At 41.0% G+C, this 21,243-nt stretch overlaps 2 protein-coding genes across 6 annotated transcripts in view; both read left to right on the top strand.

Moving 5' to 3' along the window:
* The window catches only part of ddr2a (discoidin domain receptor tyrosine kinase 2a), a 42,768-nt gene extending 35,075 nt beyond the window's left edge, over positions 1-7,693 (top strand). The window contains exons 8-17 of one of the 4 annotated variants that reach the window (XM_080770730.1): positions 1,215-1,458; positions 2,350-2,415; positions 2,583-2,695; positions 3,126-3,294; positions 3,790-4,022; positions 4,349-4,476; positions 4,636-4,833; positions 5,118-5,352; positions 6,398-6,547; positions 6,938-7,693. In XM_080770730.1, the coding sequence (XP_080626856.1) occupies positions 1,215-1,458; positions 2,350-2,415; positions 2,583-2,695; positions 3,126-3,294; positions 3,790-4,022; positions 4,349-4,476; positions 4,636-4,833; positions 5,118-5,352; positions 6,398-6,547; positions 6,938-7,069 (1,668 nt within the window). In that variant the 3' untranslated portion in view covers positions 7,070-7,693. Of the gene's footprint in view, positions 1-1,214; positions 1,459-2,349; positions 2,416-2,558; positions 2,696-3,074; positions 3,295-3,789; positions 4,023-4,348; positions 4,477-4,635; positions 4,834-5,117; positions 5,353-6,397; positions 6,548-6,937 lie in introns of all 4 variants that reach the window. The other 3 variants (XM_080770728.1, XM_080770729.1, XM_080770727.1) reach the window with 3 other exon arrangements.
* A 2,194-nt stretch (positions 7,694-9,887) lies between these two features.
* On the top strand, positions 9,888-20,958 carry LOC308320390 (3-keto-steroid reductase/17-beta-hydroxysteroid dehydrogenase 7-like). 2 transcript variants are annotated; one of them, XM_080770752.1, is made up of 9 exons: positions 9,888-9,993; positions 10,925-11,128; positions 13,083-13,175; positions 14,690-14,804; positions 16,238-16,432; positions 16,881-16,994; positions 17,146-17,202; positions 19,613-19,711; positions 20,653-20,958. In XM_080770752.1, exons 1-9 carry the CDS (start codon positions 9,959-9,961, stop codon positions 20,779-20,781), a joined length of 1,041 nt encoding a protein of 346 aa, XP_080626878.1. In that variant the 5' UTR covers positions 9,888-9,958; the 3' UTR covers positions 20,782-20,958. The 2 variants fall into 2 exon arrangements, with proteins under 2 accessions (XP_080626878.1, XP_080626879.1); XM_080770753.1 differs by having other exon boundaries at positions 19,613-19,706; positions 20,653-20,776.
* Positions 20,959-21,243: the final 285 nt, after the last annotated feature.

Genomic DNA, 21,243 nt, shown 5'->3' with positions numbered 1-21,243 from the left:
CTGCAGTGATTTCACAGAGTTTTATTTTTCCTCTTATTTTTCCATTATGCAAGTGAATTAAACTATTATTATATTGACTTTACCTGGCTCCATTCATCTGTCTCATCCCTCGTTTTTCTAGCGTATGTTGTTGTGGCTGTAAACCCTATGTCAAACTGTGCTGTAATGTGTATGCTGCCCCCAAGTGTTTTGTGGTGTGAATAACGTCATGGATCGCACATATTTCGCGACCCAGTGGCTTCCTATAGTTTGTATTGAAGACGTGTGTACCGCAATGCATTACTCTTCAGTGCTGAGAACCAAGGGCTACATATGGACGCCGACCTGCAACACGTGACACACACTAACCAATCAGAAACGTCATACAACGTAAATAACATTTGACATTTCATGGAGGCATAATACTAACGTGGCAGCATATTACAACTTTTAAACACTGCCTTTGGTTAGTGGCTACTTATATTATATAATATTAACCTTTCTGGATTGCTAATTTTAAATAAATTACAGGCTGTAGATTTCGTTTCTCAGTCATTCTTATTCACGTTTTATTCAGGGGGTGGGCATGGTGGTGCGGCGCACCAGCGCCCCCTATGGACGCACCGCCACTGTCTCTTTCTCTCTTTCATTCTCTGTTGCTATGCATTAGCCTGTGTGAGGTCCATGTGCACTAGCTTTAAAAGTTTATTTTGGGTCTTTTTATGCCTTTATTGATAGTATAGTTAGGTTGACAGGAAATGGGGAGAGAGAGATGGGGAGTGACATGCAGCAAAGGCCGTCAGGATTGGGACGCCTAGGTGCCTGAACAGTTTTGGACGCAAGCTGTCCGGGGAGACAACTTCTTAATTATAAAGAGTGCTGTATATCGTCTTAGTCGGGTGGAAACCTCACAAAACTGTTACTTTTCAGGATTTAATTTCAAACGTAAAATAGAAACTCAAATCACATTGTTTTGCCCCACGTTTCGAGACACATTTCGAGCTTGCAGATCTGCTACTTTTGCTGCTTTTGTGTAACACGCGTTATTTCAAGTGAAATAAAAAAACTAAAAAAGTAAAAATATGGATATAAGAGGCCTCTCCCCAACAGCAATGATATATATCACATCCAGCATTAGGACTATAGACTTTCCATCCAGCCATACACTCTTTCTCTCGCTCCATTTCTGGGCCCGATGATAACATAAAACTCTCCATTCATATGCCCCCATGCAGGTCCACTGTAACAACATGTTCTCGCGGCACGTCAAGGTCTTCAGACAGGTCGTGTGTTACTTCCGCTCCGAGCCTCCTGACTGGGAGGCCACGCCCCTTTCCTTCAGCCCCGTGGTGGACGAAAAGAACCCGAGCGCCAGATTCGTCACCGTCAACCTGGCCAATCACATGGCCAGCGCCGTCAAGTGCCAGTTCTACTTTGCCGATGCCTGGATGCTGTTCAGTGAGATCACCTTCCAGTCAGGTACACAGACAGTGGTGGAAAAAGTACTCACATTATTGAGTACTTTAAAAGTACTTTAAAAAGTATCAATACTGCAATGTAGAAATACTTTGTTACAAGTAAAAGTCTGGAATTCAAAATTGACTTACAAATGTAATCAAAAGTAGAAAGTACTCATTATACAGAACGTCTCATTTCACAAGTTTTAAAACGTATAAAAATAGCATATCTGCAAGCTCACAACGCGTCGCTACTTTCAAATTGCCAAAGTACATATACAGTAGGTCTGAAGTGGTTTTGTAGTACAACGTATCTAGTAACTAAAGTTTTCAAATTATTGTAGTGGAGTAAAAGGTATGTACAATATTTGCCTCTGAGGTGTTAGTGGAGTAGAAGTAAAAGTACTGAGCATTTGAAATAGATTTGGCTGATGCTCAGTGACCCTCAGTGAGGACATTCGGTTTCCAGTTTCCAGCTGAAGGACATTGAAAGGACATGTGGCTGCTGATACCTCATATGGGTACTAAACCGTTTCCATTTCAGTTACACAACACTTTCTAAATATCTGGCCCCATGTTTGTGAGGCTCACACAATTCACAAAGTTTTAGTTGTATGTATGTAACCTTCTTGAGTATTGAGACTGAGCCACTTCAAAATGCAATATACTGTACATGTATCTGAAACAACACTAAAATACCATCTCTGTCACTTGGAAAACTCATATGTCCAAAACTGTTACTTTTCAGGATTCCAATACAAAAGTAGCGAAAGTAGCAGATATACAAGCTCAAAACGCGGCGCTGTAGTATGAGGGCGTTAATTTACGTAGAAAACACAAAAGGTTTACATATGGAGATAAGAGGTTTCTGCCCGACAGCAATGATCAAGACCTCTGTCCTTTATCCTCTCAGATACAGCCATGTACAATACAACCCTGGCTCCCCCGAAGACCGGCCCTCCAACAAGCACACAACCAGGTCAGTAACTCTATACAAACAAGCCCAGTATATACCCAGTCACACTCGCAGTCACGCACGCACAAATACATATGAACTGTCAAATCCTGAGTGTTAATGTAACTCTCTCAATCAAAGGGCATCTTTGCTTATCCCCTCCCCAGGGGATGACCCCACCCACAAAGTAGATGACAGCAACACCCGAATTCTGATCGGCTGTTTGGTGGCCATCATCTTCATCCTCGTGGCCATCATTGTCATCATCTTGTGGAGGCAAGTGTGGCAGAAGATGTTGGAGAAGGTAAGATAATAAACCATTTTAAAATGAAACGACTTTGTAATTCATGTACAGTAGCAGTCATGTTTCAATGAACCTCTGATGTGTCTCGGGCCTGGTGCATTTACACCATTGTAACACCAACAATGCATGATCGTACTGCTATTTGATCACCCAAGATGTATGTTAATTTCTTCATGACAAAGTGTCACGTCTAGCAAAGCCTGATTTATACTCTAGTGTTGCATCACTTGCATGCCGTAAATAGCAGATATACAAGCTTGCAGCTCTGCTATTTATTGCAAATGGCACTGGAACACAACTAAACTTTAAACTAGAGCATATCACAGCAATGCCACAGCATGTCACATGTGTTTCACCGCCCACACGTCCTTCATTCTAGGCTTCTCGGAGGATGCTGGACGATGAACTAACTGCTAGTCTGTCACTACAGAGTGAGACATTCGCCTACACCCACAACAACCAGTCGTCTGCGGCCAGCGAGCAGGAGTCCAGCTCCACCTATGAGCGCATCTTTCCTCTGGGCCCAGACTACCAGGAGCCTTCACGCCTCATACGCAAGCTGCCCGAGTTCTCTCAGACGCCTGATGAGCCTGTTTCTGGTTAGTGAACATGCGTGTGCTTTTGTGGACACACATAGTCACATAACTTTTTATGATTTTTTTGTTGTTGTAAATTAGATGCATCTGTTCTGCACACACTGCAGGCATTTTCCACACATGCGCGCGCGCACGCACACACACACACACACACACACACACACACACACACACACACACACACACACACACACACACACACACACACACACACACACACACAAAGGCCAAATTGGGTTGCAGCATATTAGACAGTACATTAAACAATGAAACAGTACAAATAAACAAACAGTTCACATAGCAGATACCAAAGTACAAGGTGCACATAACCATTAAAGTGCAGGCGTTAAAGTGCTATGCGATAGGTAAAAAGTGGCACGTGCACTTTTTATGACCTATCGCATAGCACTTTCGCATGCATGCACATTCACACACATATTCAACATCATCCCTTCTAGATTCTCATGTTACCATCGCCCTTGCTGTGTTGCGTTCCAGCCTCCACCAGCACAGCAGCTTCTAAATCCACCACAACAACCGTAGGCCAAGACGGCGCCCCACACTATGCGGAGGCTGACATCGTCAACCTTCAGGGGGTCACAGGAGGCAACACGTATGCCATCCCCGCCGTAACCATGGACCTGTTGTCAGGGAAGGACGTGGCCGTGGAGGAGTTCCCCCGCAAAATGCTCACGTTCAAAGAGAAACTGGGGGAGGGACAGTTTGGAGAGGTCCGTCTTCCATGTTTTCATGTAGCACTTTGTATAGGGCTGCCATCCATTATCTTCTTATCCATTGTACTATCGATTACTTTTTCCATTCATAAAATAAGGAAGAAGCAGGTTTTTCTATATATTTTTTAAATTTCTTATATAGGCATATCAACATGTATTTTATTGAGTAGTTTGATAGTCTGATTAACCACTTAACCCCTATCATACATGTATGTGCCTTTGTGGAGTGCAATACTAACTTTTATTTTCCATTCAGTACAACATTGATTGAATTAATTATCTTCTGTCCCCTCCTCGCCCCTCTGCTCCACACCTCCCCTCAGGTGCATCTGTGTGAGGCCGAAGGCATGCAGGAGTTCATGAATAAGGAGTTTTCCTTTGATATCAGTGAGGACCAGCCAGTTCTAGTGGCTGTCAAGATGCTCCGCGCAGATGCCAACAAGAATGCAAGGTATTACTGACCCACTATGGGTCTACGAGAATGTACAGATGCAACCAAATGGACATGGTTACGTTTGTTCACTCTTACAAATACATTAACACTGGGGATTTTACTGTGTTGTTAGAACATGGAGACATAACCACTTTTAATTGTTTGTTCTTCGGCTAGGAACGACTTCTTGAAGGAGATAAAGATCATGTCTCGTCTGAAGGACCCCAACATAATCCGCCTGCTGGCAGTATGCATCTGCAACGACCCTCTCTGCATGATCACAGAGTACATGGAGAACGGAGACCTGAACCAGTTCCTGTCTCGCCATGAGCCTGAGGGTCAGCTGGCCCTGCTCAGCAACGCACCCACTGTCAGGTACCGGCGAGTTGGTAATGCTGCGTTCAGACCTGAATATATGTATTCCGTTCGTGAAACTTCTCGTCTTTGCATTGACTTTGTATGTAATCGCGCCGCTCTAACCATCCAAGTCTGAACGCACCTTGAGTGAGAGAAAGGGCGGCTGGCTGGCTGACTGACTGACTGACTGTTTTTGATGTTGAGTATGTGACTGCAATCTGCAAGGGTGTGTGTGTGTGTGTGTGTCTTGCACCTTTTCTCCTGTGTTTCATTCCATTATGTTATTTCTCATTTCTCTCCAGCTACAACAATCTGTGCTACATGATCACTCAGATAGCATCAGGGATGAAGTACCTCTCATCCCTAAATTTTGTCCATCGTGACTTGGCCACACGGAACTGCCTGGTGGGCAAAAACTACACGATAAAGATAGCGGATTTTGGCATGAGCAGGAATCTGTATAGTGGTGACTACTACCGCATTCAGGGCAGAGCTGTATTGCCCATACGCTGGATGTCATGGGAGAGCATTTTGCTGGTGAGGACATCTAGTGGACATAACTGCAATAACTTGTCTTGCAGGGCTACACATAGGCCTACAGTAGTTTCTATTGATGCTTCTTGCAACATTTAGCATTTTCGGTGTGATCCTACTCCATATGCAAATAGGGCATATAAAGCAGTGGCGGCCATTTTCTGGTTCCATTGTTCCAGACCCCATTCATTTTTCCATAGAGATTTCCAAAGATATTTACCGGTAGGCTATATCAATTAATTTAAGATCTGAAACAAGCCATCCAGGATCCTGGTGAATCATGACCATAAAACATTTGATTCTGTCGAAACATAATAATAATAATAATAATAATAATAATAGTAATAATAAGGGTAATAATAATATGTCTAGGCTTTATTTCATAAATGAAATAGGATAGCTTTGTTTTTGCAGTTTTACATTTTTGTTTTTCACACAATAAAAGGATCCTGGATGGCTTGATTTTAGGCTTAAAATAATAAAATAATATTATTGGAAATTTCTATGGGAAAAATGAATGGGGTCTGAAATGATGATGAGAAAATGGCCGCCACTTCTATGCCCTATAGCAGTGGTTTTCAACCAGTGGTCCGAGGACCACCAGTGGTCCTTGAGAGGATTCTAGGTGGTCCCCTGCTAAATGATGGAGAGTTGGTAACCAAATGGACCCTTATAGATCTTTAACTCTTGAGAGCGAAATAATGATGAATAACTTACATTATTGTTAAACATTATTGTTAAACATCTGAATTACTTCATTTACAAGAAGTCTACACAATTAGAAAATGTAGAAGAATTGTTATTTTGATCGTTTGCCTGTTATCTCTCCTAAATACAGCATAGAATTGTGGACAAAAACAAAACTCTTTAGTTTTGGGTCTGAGGGACTAAACCTCATCAAATGGTGGTCCGTGGCTAAAATCTGAATAAATAGTGGGCCCTGGTATCAAAATGGTACATATATAGTAACTTGATTCAGCTACATTATCTGCCAATAGTTTGATTTTTTTTTTTGTACCTCCCTTACTAACAGTGTTTTCCCTTTCAGGGTAAATTCACCACGGCTAGTGACGTGTGGGCATTTGGGGTGACCCTGTGGGAGATGCTGACCTTCTGCAAGGAGCAGCCATACTCCCAGCTCACAGATGAGCAGGTGATAGAAAACACAGGGGAGTTTTTCAGGGACCAGAAAAGACAGGTACGCGCAACACATCAATGATCAACATGTCCATGTAGCGTATACTTGCGATTTACAATTCAGACATTTTAGCAGACACTTTTATGCAGAGCGACTTACAAGTCCGACATCAAAGTACAATAGTACATGGCACGAACCCCAGTTCACAAACGACAAGGCAAATGTCACGTAAGTAGAGTGCAATGAAAAACAACATATTGCCTTGAAGTAACTACAGGATACCAAGTAAACATCAAACCTAGCATCTGTCTAAACAAACAGTATGTCTAGGGCTAGGCTATCTAAATAACATAATAAGCGTTTTATGCTCAGAAGTGTCACTACGATCACCATACAAACGCATCACAAACGCATCACGGTGGTTGACCCACATTTCCCTGTGTGCTACAGATCTACCTTCCTCAGCCAGTGCTGTGTCCAGACTCGCTCTACAAGATCATGCTGAGCTGCTGGAGGAGGAATACCAAGGAGAGGCCCTCCTTCCAGGAAATACACAGAGCCCTCCTGGAGAGCCAGCCTTAAGCTGAGGCTCATGTACAGTCATGTACAGTGATGTACAGGACAGCCTTTCCCAGTCCTCTTAACTAACTAACTAATGGTGCATGAAGTAGGTTTAGACGGCGCTTCTACACTGTAATCTCAAAGAGTAATAACCCGTTTGCTTCTGCGACCCAAATTATCCATTTTGGTTCCATTGGTACATTCTCAGAGTTACATTAACACTGGGGTCCATTTGGTTCCATGCATGTGTTACAGTCTCACAGTTAAATCAACACTCTGGATTTTACAGTGTAAATGCAATCCAGGGTTAAGCTATCATGGTTCAATACTAAACAGGCTGGGATCCAGCACTGTGGGGCTCTGAGCTGCCATTTGGAAACACTGTTTGAGCACTCAAGGAGCCATGGACTCACACACCACAATGATATGATGGACAGGCACTTTGGTGTGTGAGCTCGGTTAACACAGTCACATTGGATAATCATAAGAAGATTAAATTATGCAAAACAAAACACATTTTGTATCACGCACACGCACACGCACGCTACAAACTACAGGCACACACACACACACACACACACACACACACACACACACACACACACACACACACACACACACACACACACACACACACACACACACTACAAACTACAGGTATGACCTGTAGGTCAAGATTTTGACCTTTGGTTATTTTGTGTCCTGATTAAGCCAAAGTGAAATGTAGCAATCGACATTTGGCACTTTTAAAAAACAAACATATATAAGGTTATTTTATTTCATTTTGTTAATGAATTAAAAGTTCCCACGTTAAAATGTTTCATGGATTGGTAAATAATGATGTTATGCAATTTTGAGGAATTGAAGAACTTTCTTGTGTTTTCTTTTCGAAGACTGCTTGAATGTACAAGGCATAAAAGGGAGTGCAGCAAAAAACCCATCACTGTTATTTTAACCACTTGAATCCTGGAATCACTATTCTGGGGGGAACGTTTGTCTCGATCGGCTATTTACAGTACAGAGCCGACCCCAGTCAAGTAAGCATCTAAGCACCCAAGTATTAGAGGGTTTAAGTGGTTAAACACGTTTTTCATCTCAGTCTCTCAGACAATCACCAAGCTAGTTGAGTTTTTATGGATATCATGTAACTCCTATAATTGTAATGTAATTCCTATCTAATCTCCCCTCTACCATTTGTCTGACAGTGGTATTTGACCATCAGTGTATATGACTGTGTATTTTCAATAGATATTTGTAGATTGAAAAAATATCAATATTTTGTATTATTTATATGTCCATATTTGTGCCGTTTTGTTGATAATTTTGTGTATTAGTATGTTCTTAAAGATTGTGATTCTCATCTTCCACTCAATGCATTGTCAAACATTGCAGTCTTTATAGGTTATTTCTTCAATTTATTTTCTTTTTTCTTCAACAATCAAACTGCTTTACACAAGTGCCCTTTTCTTCTACGTCCAAAAGTCAGCCGAATGCTAAATAATGTCAGCAGCGTGCTATTTTGATACGTGATGAGAAATTCTCTTGCAAAAGTCCAAGAATACAGGCTGTTAGCTGTGTGCCGAGATGGATCTGTTTCTGTACGTGTCTTTGTAAAGATGTAACAAAGTGTGTTGTGGGTGTGTAGAGCAAGTTATCACAAAACGACGTATTTGTCCCTTTTGAAAAGGATACAATGTGTTGGGAATTTTGTTTTACTGGAATACTGGTTAAGCATAGGTATTGCATACAATAATGACATCTTACTGGCATAGATGGTAGTAAATTATGATGTATATTGATCTAAAACAAGAAACCATTCACCTTAAGGTTCCAGGTGCTCACGTCCAATTAAAGTATTACTATTTATTTATGAATTAATGTTGCCAATGCCAGATTCTCTCTTGGACCTTTTGAATCAATTTGACCCGAACTTGCATTATAATGTGTAGGTCTGTTATTTTTTTTTGTATTTTTTAATATATATGGTCTAAACAAATTTAAATGTCACACTACACAGATTAGAACTGTTAGATCAAGTACAACAGCATTCAGAGGCCCCTGAGCTTTATGAGTCGGTGGACATTGGTCCCACTCCCTTCTCCCTTTGCCTTATCTGTGACAGCTACCTGTTGCTATCTGTAGGCCTACACATGTAAGTTAAATATTACAATTGGTCTGCAATTAATTTTGTCCATTTTCAATCACAGTTCAGTCTATAGAAATGAGACATGAAAAGGTTTCATTCAGACAAAGGAACCTGTTTATTAGTCTGGCTACCTGTTTATAGCATTTCACAGCATCTCAGTGTGTGTGTGAACGTTATAAATTAATTGATGGCAGATGTATATTTGTAATAAAAAAAAAAAAAAAAAAAAAACATTGAATCCTATCGTTTTCATGATTTGTACTCAAATGTTTGTTTTGCAATGAGCTAGATGAATGTTTGTTGTTAGGCTATATAAAAGAACAAGTTACATTGTTTCTAATTATATGTATGATGGACAAAATTAAAACAATAAAATCTGCAATAGTCCTACTTGTTCTATCCCCTCGTCATATCTTATGTATACCACTGAGTACCAGGTATGTCAGTGACAGTTTTCATTTCACATACGCCTCCTATGTTGAGACCCACTGTATTCATTCTTTTTTTCCCTTTTTTTTCTTTTTGCTGTATTCAGTCTTTCTACTGACTGTAGCCTACAGTGTGTGATATGAGGTGACTCCTTTCATTGGCTAACTGCTGCCGTTGGCCCGTCGCATCCAATTATAACTCGGAGGCGGGGTTTAGAACATGACTCCACAGGAAAGGGTGATTTTTCTGTAGGACAGGAGAAAACTTCAAAGCACCTGTTTTGTTAGCGTAAATTAATTCAGTTTTATATACATACACACTTTCGGCCATAAACAATGAATAAAGTGGTTTTGGTCACGGGAGCAAACAGGTAATTACTCATTATTGTTATAAATCATATTGATTTAATACCGAGCTTGCTTCCCTTGCAGTAGCTGTAGCTCGGATTCCATGGGCGCGCATTATGAAACATTCTGAAATCAAGTTCAACTGTATTTGTCACATCATATGTTTACTACTAACACAGGTTTAAAGAACTGCGGAATTCGTTTCTGTGCAAAAATCGTTCCGTCGTTTTGTTTTCATGAAGAGAAAAAAAAGAGGGCGGGGGGACAGTGAGAGCAAGGATAAAAGAAATCAAACAGAAATGAGGATCATGTCAAGGATAGGCACAATCTAAGATTTACCGGTATACACATAGCATAAGTATTTACATAACATGAGGTAGACACGTGGTAGCATGTCTAAACAATCCAGACTTGTATTATAGTATGTTTAAATTGTTTATATATGATGTTTTAGCATAGTATTAGCATAGTATTATGTGTCTATTAGATTCATTAAATGTTTCGATGAATTGAGTACAAAAAGGACCCAAATGGAAACAAGCCATATAGGCTTTCTTGGATAAATCCTTTTACCAGAACTATTGTATAAGCCTACACTTCCCTGTGCTTGTCTATGCAAGTTAATGCAACTGTTAATAAAGTATTCAATCAATCAATCAATCAATCAATCAATCAATCAATCAATCAATCAAGTATATCCTTGCACATGTCATTCGTCCAATGTAATATATTTCGTACAAATTAAGATCGTTCAGATCGTTAACCAAATGGAACCACCAGCCAAACGTAAAAAGGTTAGAATTTGAATTAACAACGATTCTTGGAAACACGAGACAATGATTCACTATAACAGCACCATACAAAGCATTACATTTGAAAACAGCAACAAACAAAAAATCAGACTGCAATAATTTGCATGCAATAATCTTCATTATGGCTTAATTTCCCCAACAGTGGTATAGGTCTGGCGCTTTGTGAACGCCTCCTCACAGCAGAGCCAGCTCTACGTCTGTGTCTGGCCTGCAGGAGCCTGCATCGAGGTCAGGCGGCTCAGTCGGCCCTCCTGGCCCGTCACCCTGACGCCCATGTGGCCTTGCTGCAGCTGGACACCAGCAGCATCACCTCGGTCCTCACCGCTGCCCATGACATCAAACGCAGGTTGGTGAGCAGAGCAGAACACAAGGCACACGGTTGTGGATAGTGGCTACTCTAGCGGGCTCCAGCAGTCCAGCCGGAGCCCGCTATAGTAGCCCGCCTTGGTTTCGAATTTAAGCTCAAAATCAATTATTTATTTTAACACATTAATTACCTGTTACCTCCTCCAGGACCTCCACTGAATGTTTTTTTTTACTGATTAATCACATTTTTGATTGAAACTAAGACCCTTTCCACGCGGCTCGGGCTGTTAACCACACAAGTTTTGTAGCCGGCATTAAAGTTTTGAGCATCCACATTGCGGTTATGTTAATTATGCATGTAGTCCAGACGAGCGCAGTAGCGCTCCGGATATCTGAGAAAGCTGTAGTAGTGTAGGCTATATTAGAATAGACATGTATGTTGATGTAGCCTATATTGTAAAATATGCATTTCACACAACATGACATGAAAGACAATGGAGATGACGTCAAGGTGAATCAATTGCTTTGTTGAGTCATTTGTACAGACATATTTCATGGCCCACGTTTATTATTATTACGTTTATTATACATCTGTATGGGTGCAAACTGGCTATTATTAAACCGACAATAATTGTCTCCACCAGGTCGTAGGCATGGGGAGAGAGTATGTTTTGCACTCCGTCCGTGTGTGTATGTGTGTGTCCGTCCGTCTGTGTACAGCTAATCTCCGGCACCGTTAACCCGGTCGATGCCAAATTTTGCACACACACTCCCTGGATGCCAACGATGAACCTCTGCCCCAAATTTTCCAGAACGGCCTGTCACCAGGAGGCCGACATTTGAAAAAACAGACAGATTCTGTCAAAAAAATCCCACAATTCGTTAGACACTATCTCTATAGTAATGTGATCAAGCCGAATCTGGCGGATATTCCATCCTAATTGGCTAACATTGGCTTTCAAAGTTGGCAGGATTGGCCCGTTTTGAATGAAAAGCCTCAAATCATGAACGCAGCATGCAATTTACGTGAAATCTTTCACAGACTTTCCTACTAGGTTGAGGAATATAATATATCCAACCCTTTTCACATTGGTCTGTTATAATGCCACCAACAGGTGGATTTTTGCAAAACACATTTTTGGAACAAAATGCATCAAATCATCCAATTGCCATCCAAGAGGTAAAAATAAATAGCACCCTTTTCACATTGTTTATATCTGTCTCATCTACAAGCCTTCTTTCGGAGAAGAGATTTATAGACATTATGTGCAAATATAAAATAGCTGTGATAAGTGGTTCAAGTGGTTATGGTGAAATAAACTATTAGCACTTCATGAACAAATGTACAAACAATATTAAAGGCTTTACAGGTCAAACAACACTATTCATTCACATACAATATACACATTAATAAATAACAATTAAGCAATTGATACCAGTTGGTGGTGGTTATGAAAGGCTCGTCATAAACCTGCATCAGTTGTTTTGGAGGTGGAAAGCCTGGTGATGTTAGTTTGGAGGGGGTGAGGGGACTTTGGCGTCACCATTTCAGAGACGACAAAGTAGCGTCTCCGAAGTTTGCCACTCTGGGAGCTGGTTTAAAAAAGGAATCGGTTAAGTCCCCTAAAACGCCGCCTCTGCGTGGCAGAAAGGGCAGATCGGCTAAATACTTGTGCGGATAACACAGAATACGTCCTCGTCTAGACAGCACCTTATAGAGACTTGTTTTCTTTCTGCAACCAGTACCACACATGCATTAATCTCTTTGAACCATGGCCTATTTTACAGCCAAAAAAGTATAAAAAGAAATAGCTGATATACAAGCCAATCTACACGTCGATCACAACGCTTTGGTGAACGTGTGAAATCAGGCTTATGTTGTCACTTTTTTACCACCCTCTAGTTTTTAATGAAATGACGTCTCTGGTGGATATAGCTAGAATGTATTCGATTCGCAGTGTAAAATAGTCTCCAGATGTATATGTCATTTACAGGTATAACCGGCTAGACTGCATCTACCTGAACGCGGGCATCATGCCCAACCCAACGTTTGACATGAAAGCCTTTTTCAAAGGCCTGTTCTCCAGGTACAGTGGAAATCTTTACATTCACATCTGTCCCAGAATTACTATGTTTTATAATACAGCAATATTAGGTGTTTTTAGGCAATATAATATTTAGGCATTTAGCAGACGCTCTTAATCCAGAGCGATTTACATTAAGCAAGAACAAAAAAGCATGGGAATACATCACATAAAAGCATTTATCATGAAACATGCGTAAGCTAAGAAAGTAACAGTGGAATATCTATAATGAAACTATACATATAAGCTATACATCTATACTACTATGATATACATATGTACTATGACGTGCTATGACTACATACAATGCACTTATGCTGTCTACATAACATGCTATAAGTCTGTATCAAAAGCTATCTAAGTCTACAGAATTGCTATCTAAGGGGGTGGGGTAAGTCCTATGGGCCATGTGCTATGTTTGAACTTGCGTATTGGGTTTATTAAAAGGCATGAAGAAATTCAACACAATGACCATGCAGACTTTTAGTTCTAGTATTTGCATTGCATTTGAAAATTGCATTTGAATTATAATTGGTGTAGGTGTAGATTTTCTTGCTATTGAGGAAGTCAATTTCTTTTATTTTGGTGGCTTCTGAAAGGACTAGTAATGCTGCCTACTGAAAATAGGTGAAAGTTTGACTTAACAAACACGTGGCAGGTGTAAGATATTACACCTGTGTGTTTGTTAACACATTCCATCCCAGCCGCCAGTCCCCGTTTCCAGACCTAAGCGGAAAACGGTTTTGCGCCACGGACAGAAGAAGCTGTGCGCAGCTTCTTTTTCCGGGTTTTTAGACAGCTGGTGGATGGAAAAAAAGCTCCACTTCCGCGGACGACTTGCGCGGAGGAGAGCGCTTCCAGGAAGCTGGCCGTCGCGCAAGTCGTCCGCGGAAGTGGAGCTTTTTTTCCATCCACCAGCTGTCTAAAAACCTGGTTTTTCGGCTGTCCGCAGCCGAAAACGTCCGCAGCTCTTTTGATAGTGTGGCAGTACCCATTGCCAGTCAAATGCGCGAAATACCACAGTAGAAGAAGAGATCCTGGGCAACCAAGGAAGCTTTGCGAAGGAAAGGAAATGGTCACGTGACTGGGCTGCGCCATAACACTTTCATGGACACTTTCATGGGAGCCAAAACTCACGCTGGAAGTTCAATGAATACATGAATGAATACATTCTGCAACTTCCAGGTGTGGTTTGGCTACCATGAAAGCGTCCATGAAAGTGTGATGCCCAGTCACGTGACTATTTCCTTTCCTTCTCAAAGCTTCCTTGTGGGCAACCAGGAAGTGCAGCCCAGTAAGGAGCTGTCTAACATGTGAGTAAAAGTGCATGAAATTAAAGAAAGACGAGGTCCCTCGTCTTGGCACAGATGAGTCGTGAAGAGAAGAAAGTGTTCTTGGCTTACTTTGTGTTAAGTCAAACTTTCACCTATTTTCTCATGTGCCTCACCAAAAGAAAAGAAGAAAAGAAAAAAGATAGAAAATAATAAGAAGAAATGTCTTTCTTTTTTTTATTGCAGCAAGGTTATCACCATGTTTGCCACTGGGGAGGGTATCCTGACACAGAAGGACAACATCACCCCTGATGGATTGCAGGAAGTGTTTGCTACCAACCTCTTTGGCCACTTCCTATTGGTGAGTTAGTTAAGTGTGAAAATATTATGTCGTATTCGTACAGTGATGTTGCTTGCTATAAATAGCAGACCAACAAGCTCACACTGCGTCACATCGTGACATATTGTGAGCTTGCATATCTGCTGTTATTGGAGAGCACCACCTTCAAACAACGTACTGTAGTATAAATTAGGCATTAATGATATGTTGAAATTTCATAGACATGTCTTATCATAGACAGCCATTTGTATCTGTTGGGAGAGATATTCCTGTTGTTTACCCTTGAAGAAATGCGGGGGATATTAGATCCATCTGTCCCCTAGCAACGAAGCTCATTAAAAATTTAACACCACGATTTCTATGACTGTGAGTTGTTCTCTCCTTGCCTTAAGGGCATTGCATTGCTGATTGCTGGATTTAGATTCCTGTTTTGTATTCTGCCTCTGGGGTGAATACTAACCTATTCTCATGTTACTGATGTATTTCCCCAACAAAGATCTCCTGAGTCCCTCTCGAGACTTGCTGGAATTACTAGTCAAATCATGTTCATCTCGCTGAATTCACACTGTTCATTTGGCAGGTTTGAGCACCATTTATGGAACATGCCATCCCAATTAAGTTATTCACCATACAAATTTTAAATTGTATGATTCTGTCAATGCCACAACTTTATTTTCCTAAGACCGTTAGTCGCCAAAACCAGCGTATTTAATTCTGTTTAATGCTCATATACTACTACATTACTATAACATAAATATACTTATGTAATACATACTTTACTTATATAACATTGTGAACACACGGCTTCCTTGCATTCATTTCACTGTATGCTCAAGTAATAGTATTTTGTAACATTACAGGTGCACCTTGTGCAAAGATGCATGAATGGGGGCACGGTGGCACAGTCGGTAGTGCTGTCGCCTCACAGCTAGAAGGTCCTGGGTTCGATTCCCGCTCGGGGCGCTGTGGGTGCTGGCGGCGTGTTTCCTCCTCCGCGTCATCAGTGCCCATACCCGAAGGTGGGGTTGACGAAAGGGCCTTTCTGTGTGGAGTTTGCATGTTCTCCCCGTGTCCCCTAGGGTAGATACCCTCACAAAAACATGCAGTAATCCTGGTCTCTAAACTGCCTCCCCCTGGCCAGCTGGGGCGCCTGATGGAGGGGAAAGGAACTGGTTGGAATAACGTGTTCCTTCCACGCGCTACGTCCAACCAGGGAAACTCCCCCTGTCAGGTGTAAAGGAGAAACTTGGACACTCAAGCATGAAGGAAGCATGAGTTAAGTCCGTTGCTCTCCCCAGGTTGGCGGAGGGTGTGTAGAGCCCAGGATCACATTAGATGATTGACACAGGGGTGAAAAATGGGTTACAAAATCGTGGGTTAAAAATATATTTAAAAAAAAAGAAAGATGCATGAATGATCATCAGTTTTATACCCTGTGTTCTTCTGTGGACCAGATCAGAGAACTGGAGCCATTTCTGTGCCAGGCAGACCGGGCCTCCCAGATCATCTGGACCTCCTCTAGTAATGCTGCTCGTTCTGCGTTTAGCCTCAAAGATGTTCAGCACCAAAACGGCACCCAGCCTTACAGCTCCTCCAAATACGCCTCAGACCTCCTCAGCCTAGCACTCAACACACACTTCAACAAACAGGTCTGAACACTTGTTGTTAACATGGCTAAAATCACTGGTAACATTTCAGTATGCAACTTTACCAAACATATTGTTGTACAGACACGTGTGCATGTGCGCACGCACGCACACACACACACACACACACACACACACACACACACACCACCCCCCTTACATTCTTTAGTTTATGGAACACACAACATATATATTCTGATGTATTGATTTTTATTGATTTTTTTGCATTGAGGACGAATTGATTTCCAGTGTATTATTATCCCATAATAATATACAAAGCTTGTCAAGAATTGCCATGTTTCATAGCATTATTCTCTAAAAAGAAAGATTGTAAGCGATTATAACCGCATCCAAATTTGATGCAGATTTGATGCAGTTGAATGGCTACCTTGAGGTTGATGCATGTTTTACCCCCCTAGTGATCTTAAAGTTGTTGTATTGTGCTTTCTAGGGCTTGTTCTCTTCAGTAGTCTGTCCAGGTTTTGTGATGACTAACCTGACTTATGGAATCCTACCCTCATTCCCAGCTTTCTTCTGGACCCTATTCATGCCTGTCTTGTGGCTGGTTAGTGTACTGTAGCTCTTGTTCTTTAGCACTTGATATTCATTTTCATTATTAATATTTCATATTTTTTTTGTTTAGTGTTAGTAATAGTTCCAAATGAAGTTACAGTTATTTGATTTATTCTGCTCACATTTCTTTCACATCTCTTTAGATCCGAATGTTTACCAATACTTTCACCTTGACACCTCACAATGGAGCTCAGGCATTGGTATGTAAATTCAACTATTGTTGCGACCAAAGGTCGCAGTTAACTATGAAACTTTGCGTTTTTGTCACGACACCTAACCCACAATCCCGTCACTCTGTCACGACAGATATACTTGAGGGGTGCTTAACTGGGGAGGAATGTGTAGAGAAAATCCTGATTGGCGACTATAATACAGACATGCATCGTAAGGAAGCACCTGTGTTTAAGTCATTTAGTCGGTTCTGTGATCTGCAACGGAGCCATGGATGAATTCGGACATACTGACTGCAATGAAAGCCAGAGACAACAAATGCTCTGAACTTCTTAAATGCAAGTCCAAGCTAGCCAAGCGCAAGCGCTTCGACAGTGATCTCCAAACCAAACTGGGCATCCTAAAAACCCAATGTAACAAGCTAAGAAACAGTGTAATTGCCATGACCAAATCAGCCAAAAGTAACTTTATCAATGATAAAGCCGAGGAAAACAAAAACAATCCTCGGGATCTCTGGAAGCTACTAAACATATGGGTTTAGGGTCAGAGTACAGCATCTTGCAGTGGGTCTGGTCCACAAGATTCGATACACCACCAAGATACCCATGTACCTGTCTAGATACTTCCTTAATGTAAACAAAGTCCACACCAACAACACCAGAGGGAGTGCAACAAACCATGTACAACCCAGATTCGGCACAAACAAGGGACTAAATTATTTTCGCTCCTATGCCACCAAAATGTGGAACGCCCTACCAACAGTCATTAAGACATGTGAATCCCTTGACTCCTTCAAAACCGCTCTCAAAGGGCACCTACGGACGGCTGCAATTCGAAACTGGCTCCTGTAAAATCTGAATCCCCCCCACCGCCCCCCCCCCCCCCCCCCTTTTCCCCTCACTGTATATGTTTCTTTTCCCTTTTTGCTTCCTTTATGATGAATTCCTGTTCTGTTCTTTAACTATATAGAAGTGTCTATTTGTACGTCTCTAAATGTTTTGATGAATTGAACAAGGTGGACCCTGCAGTTGTAAACAAGTGTAATGCTTAATTGGGTCGTCCACTCACAGTTAACAGTCTTTGTATTGAGTTTGTGCTTGAAATGTACTGTAATTCTGCAAAACCTAACCCACAATCCCGTCACTCTGTCAAGACACCTAACTCAAATTCCCGTCACTCACCCCAGGCAAGGTCATCGTGACATCACGTGACATCAGAGATGGATATACAGTATAGTAAATGCGACCTGCTGTCGCAGTTAAGCCCATATGGAGATCCCTGAAGTCATCAATATTGGCCAGCGACCTCAAACCAGAATCCCTTAGATCTCCATATATGGATATATGTCAGAACCTGTTCCCATCCATCATTCCTCTTCGATGTCTCCCTTTTGACTTGTACCGGTCCATTCAAACTCTAGACGGGCCTCCCCCAAAGTTATTAGTGCAGCCGGCACAGGCCCGAAAATTAAGGCCCGGCCCTACCTTGGCCCTCATCAAACTCTGTATACTCAAGACATTCTCCTTATATGGGAAGTACAGAATTCATTCCATGTTGATCTGACCCCCCATGCCAAAGCGCCAGCGCTCGCCCAGCAGTGTGCCGTCAACAAGGCGGATGCGTGCACGCGACCTTTTTTTTGACATACTTTATTTTGATTTTCAAATAGTATACAACAATGCATTGACTGAAAAATATGAGATTAACAGTACTTATAGACACTAAAATCAATAAGTCAAACTAGGGACAAAAGACAAAAAAGGACACATGGTTGAGATCAATGACCTGACCATCAGAAGGATGCACCATAGCCGCCAGATATCTAGATCATCAATTTGTTTAAGGAATGCCATTGCCAGGAATGGAATGGAGTCCTTGTCTCATCAGATCAACCAAATATTGCCATCTGGCTGAATATCACTTTCCCATTGTCTGGGAAATACTTTAAATTGAATCAACCTATATCTAGAATTGACAGCTCATCTAATATTGAAATTACCAGATCCTCAGGCCACGCATCTCTGAGATTACCAGTCAAAAGCAGCAACAAAATGGGAATCTATAAATTTGGACTTTAGATGTGAGAGGATTATGTCATAGAACATGTGGCCCTTGGGTTTTACTGTAAATGTTCACTCACAAAGTGCCTAATTTGAAGGTACCTCAGGCAAAAACATTGCCTGAGGCAGATGGTATTTATTGAACAAAAGAGGCCAGTTTATTGTCTATTTATAGATCTCCAATGCAATCCCATCCTCCTCCAATCTGAAAATACGCCATCCATCATGCTTGGTTTGAATAATTGATTATGTGCTATAAGAGGTGTATACAGAAACATTTGGCAGACCAAAACACCTTCTAATCTGATTCAGAATCTTCAGGGAGAAAATAAAGGAGAATCAAAATAATTTATGAATGCCCTTGTCTTTTGTACTGTAGTTCTGGCTGTTTAAGCAGAAGCCAGAGTCACTGGACCCTCATGCAAAGTACCACAGCTTAACGTCTGGGCTAGGAAATAACTACACGCAGCCATGTAAGGTACAGTAGGATCTACATCCTTTTTACTACACCATTAATTGTCATAACAAATATTGCGATCAACGATTTTATAATATTTTTGGCATTGAACATTGGAACATGTGAATACAATTTATGTTTGCCCTTTAGGATGTGTAAACAAATATTGCACATGACAAATAACTTAAATATATAAATAAATGACTGACATTATTTCTGCAATTTAAAAATAAATAAAAGTAGGCTATAAAAGTAGTGTCCACACCTTGTGAGCTTGTAGATCTGCTATTTCCGCTATTTGGGGAAAATGTATGAGCATATTTCCACATGGAAATGATTATGACGATTATGCAAAAATAATTGGTGGTTAGTTAAAGGATCGGTTCGCCACTATTATATGGCCTTTCTCATACTTTAGTATGATATCCGTTCATGAAAACAATTTGGCGAAACCGCTGCGGAGAACGAGTCTTATGTTATACTTTAGCTATTTTTGAAAATTCGTGAAAATGTAGTGCAAATCTTTGAATATTCTTTCAGAGCGTTTTTAACTCTGCGGCCAAATACAGATAATTCTGGGGCTCTTTGACATGGAATAGTTTGATGAGAACCACTGACATAGAAACATGTCATGATTTAGAAGACATTTTGTAGAATCGTTCCCAAGTCAAAATGATTGTGACAGGTATCAATCAATATGCACAAGGGTGAACCATCTCTACATATGTTTCATTTGTTGTGTAACAATACTGAAGGTTGTTACAATATGGGTGAATGAAACCTGGATACCGGACACAGAATTATGACATTTCATGCAATTATTATTGGTTCTGACTGACAGGTGCCATAGCTGTCTGTTTAATCTGTTTAATCAATGCCAGACACTGACACTAACTAAAGATCTCTCATGCCGAGGTGTCGGTCTCATCCCTTCTCATCTCACCCTTCTATTCCCATTGCAGATGGATATTGACGAGGAGATGTCAGAGGCCTTATATGAGAAATTGCTGTCACTTGAAGACACCATACGGAAGAAGCTTAAAGTGGAAAAGCGTATCGGAGACGGGGTGTGTTCACATAGTCAGCATTAGCCATCAATGTGGATTAATCGCATCTATGATTGAGACCGTTTCATCATGTACTCCTCACACGGGCACCAGGACATCATATTTGCAGCTTATTTACTGTTAAACGTGAGCCAGCCCAGAATGTACAGCATAGTGTTAAATTTGTATTCTAACTACTTTAGCCTTTTTTTTTTAAATTATTTGTATATAAAATAAAATGACATCAGTTATGTGATCTTCATGTTATCTTGTCCTCGTGGTTGTGAGTTTTTCTATGTTAAAAGGAGGAAGAGAGTGAGAGAGAAAGAGAGAGAGAGAACCGGAATACAATAAACCAGGACAGGATAATCCAATTTCATATTCACTATAACATGCTTACCGGTAGCTTGGTATAAAGCATAAACTATTTCCGGAAAGAAACACACATTTGCAGTAACCTAAATTTCTCATTATCCAAAAAAGATGCTGTAGGCAATAAGCCTCCTC

Source organism: Protomyctophum bolini, assembly GCF_963924005.1.
Source record: "Protomyctophum bolini genome assembly, chromosome: 8".
NCBI classification, from domain to species: Eukaryota; Metazoa; Chordata; class Actinopteri; order Myctophiformes; family Myctophidae; genus Protomyctophum; species Protomyctophum bolini.
This window is presented reverse-complemented; position numbering and strand designations above follow the sequence as displayed.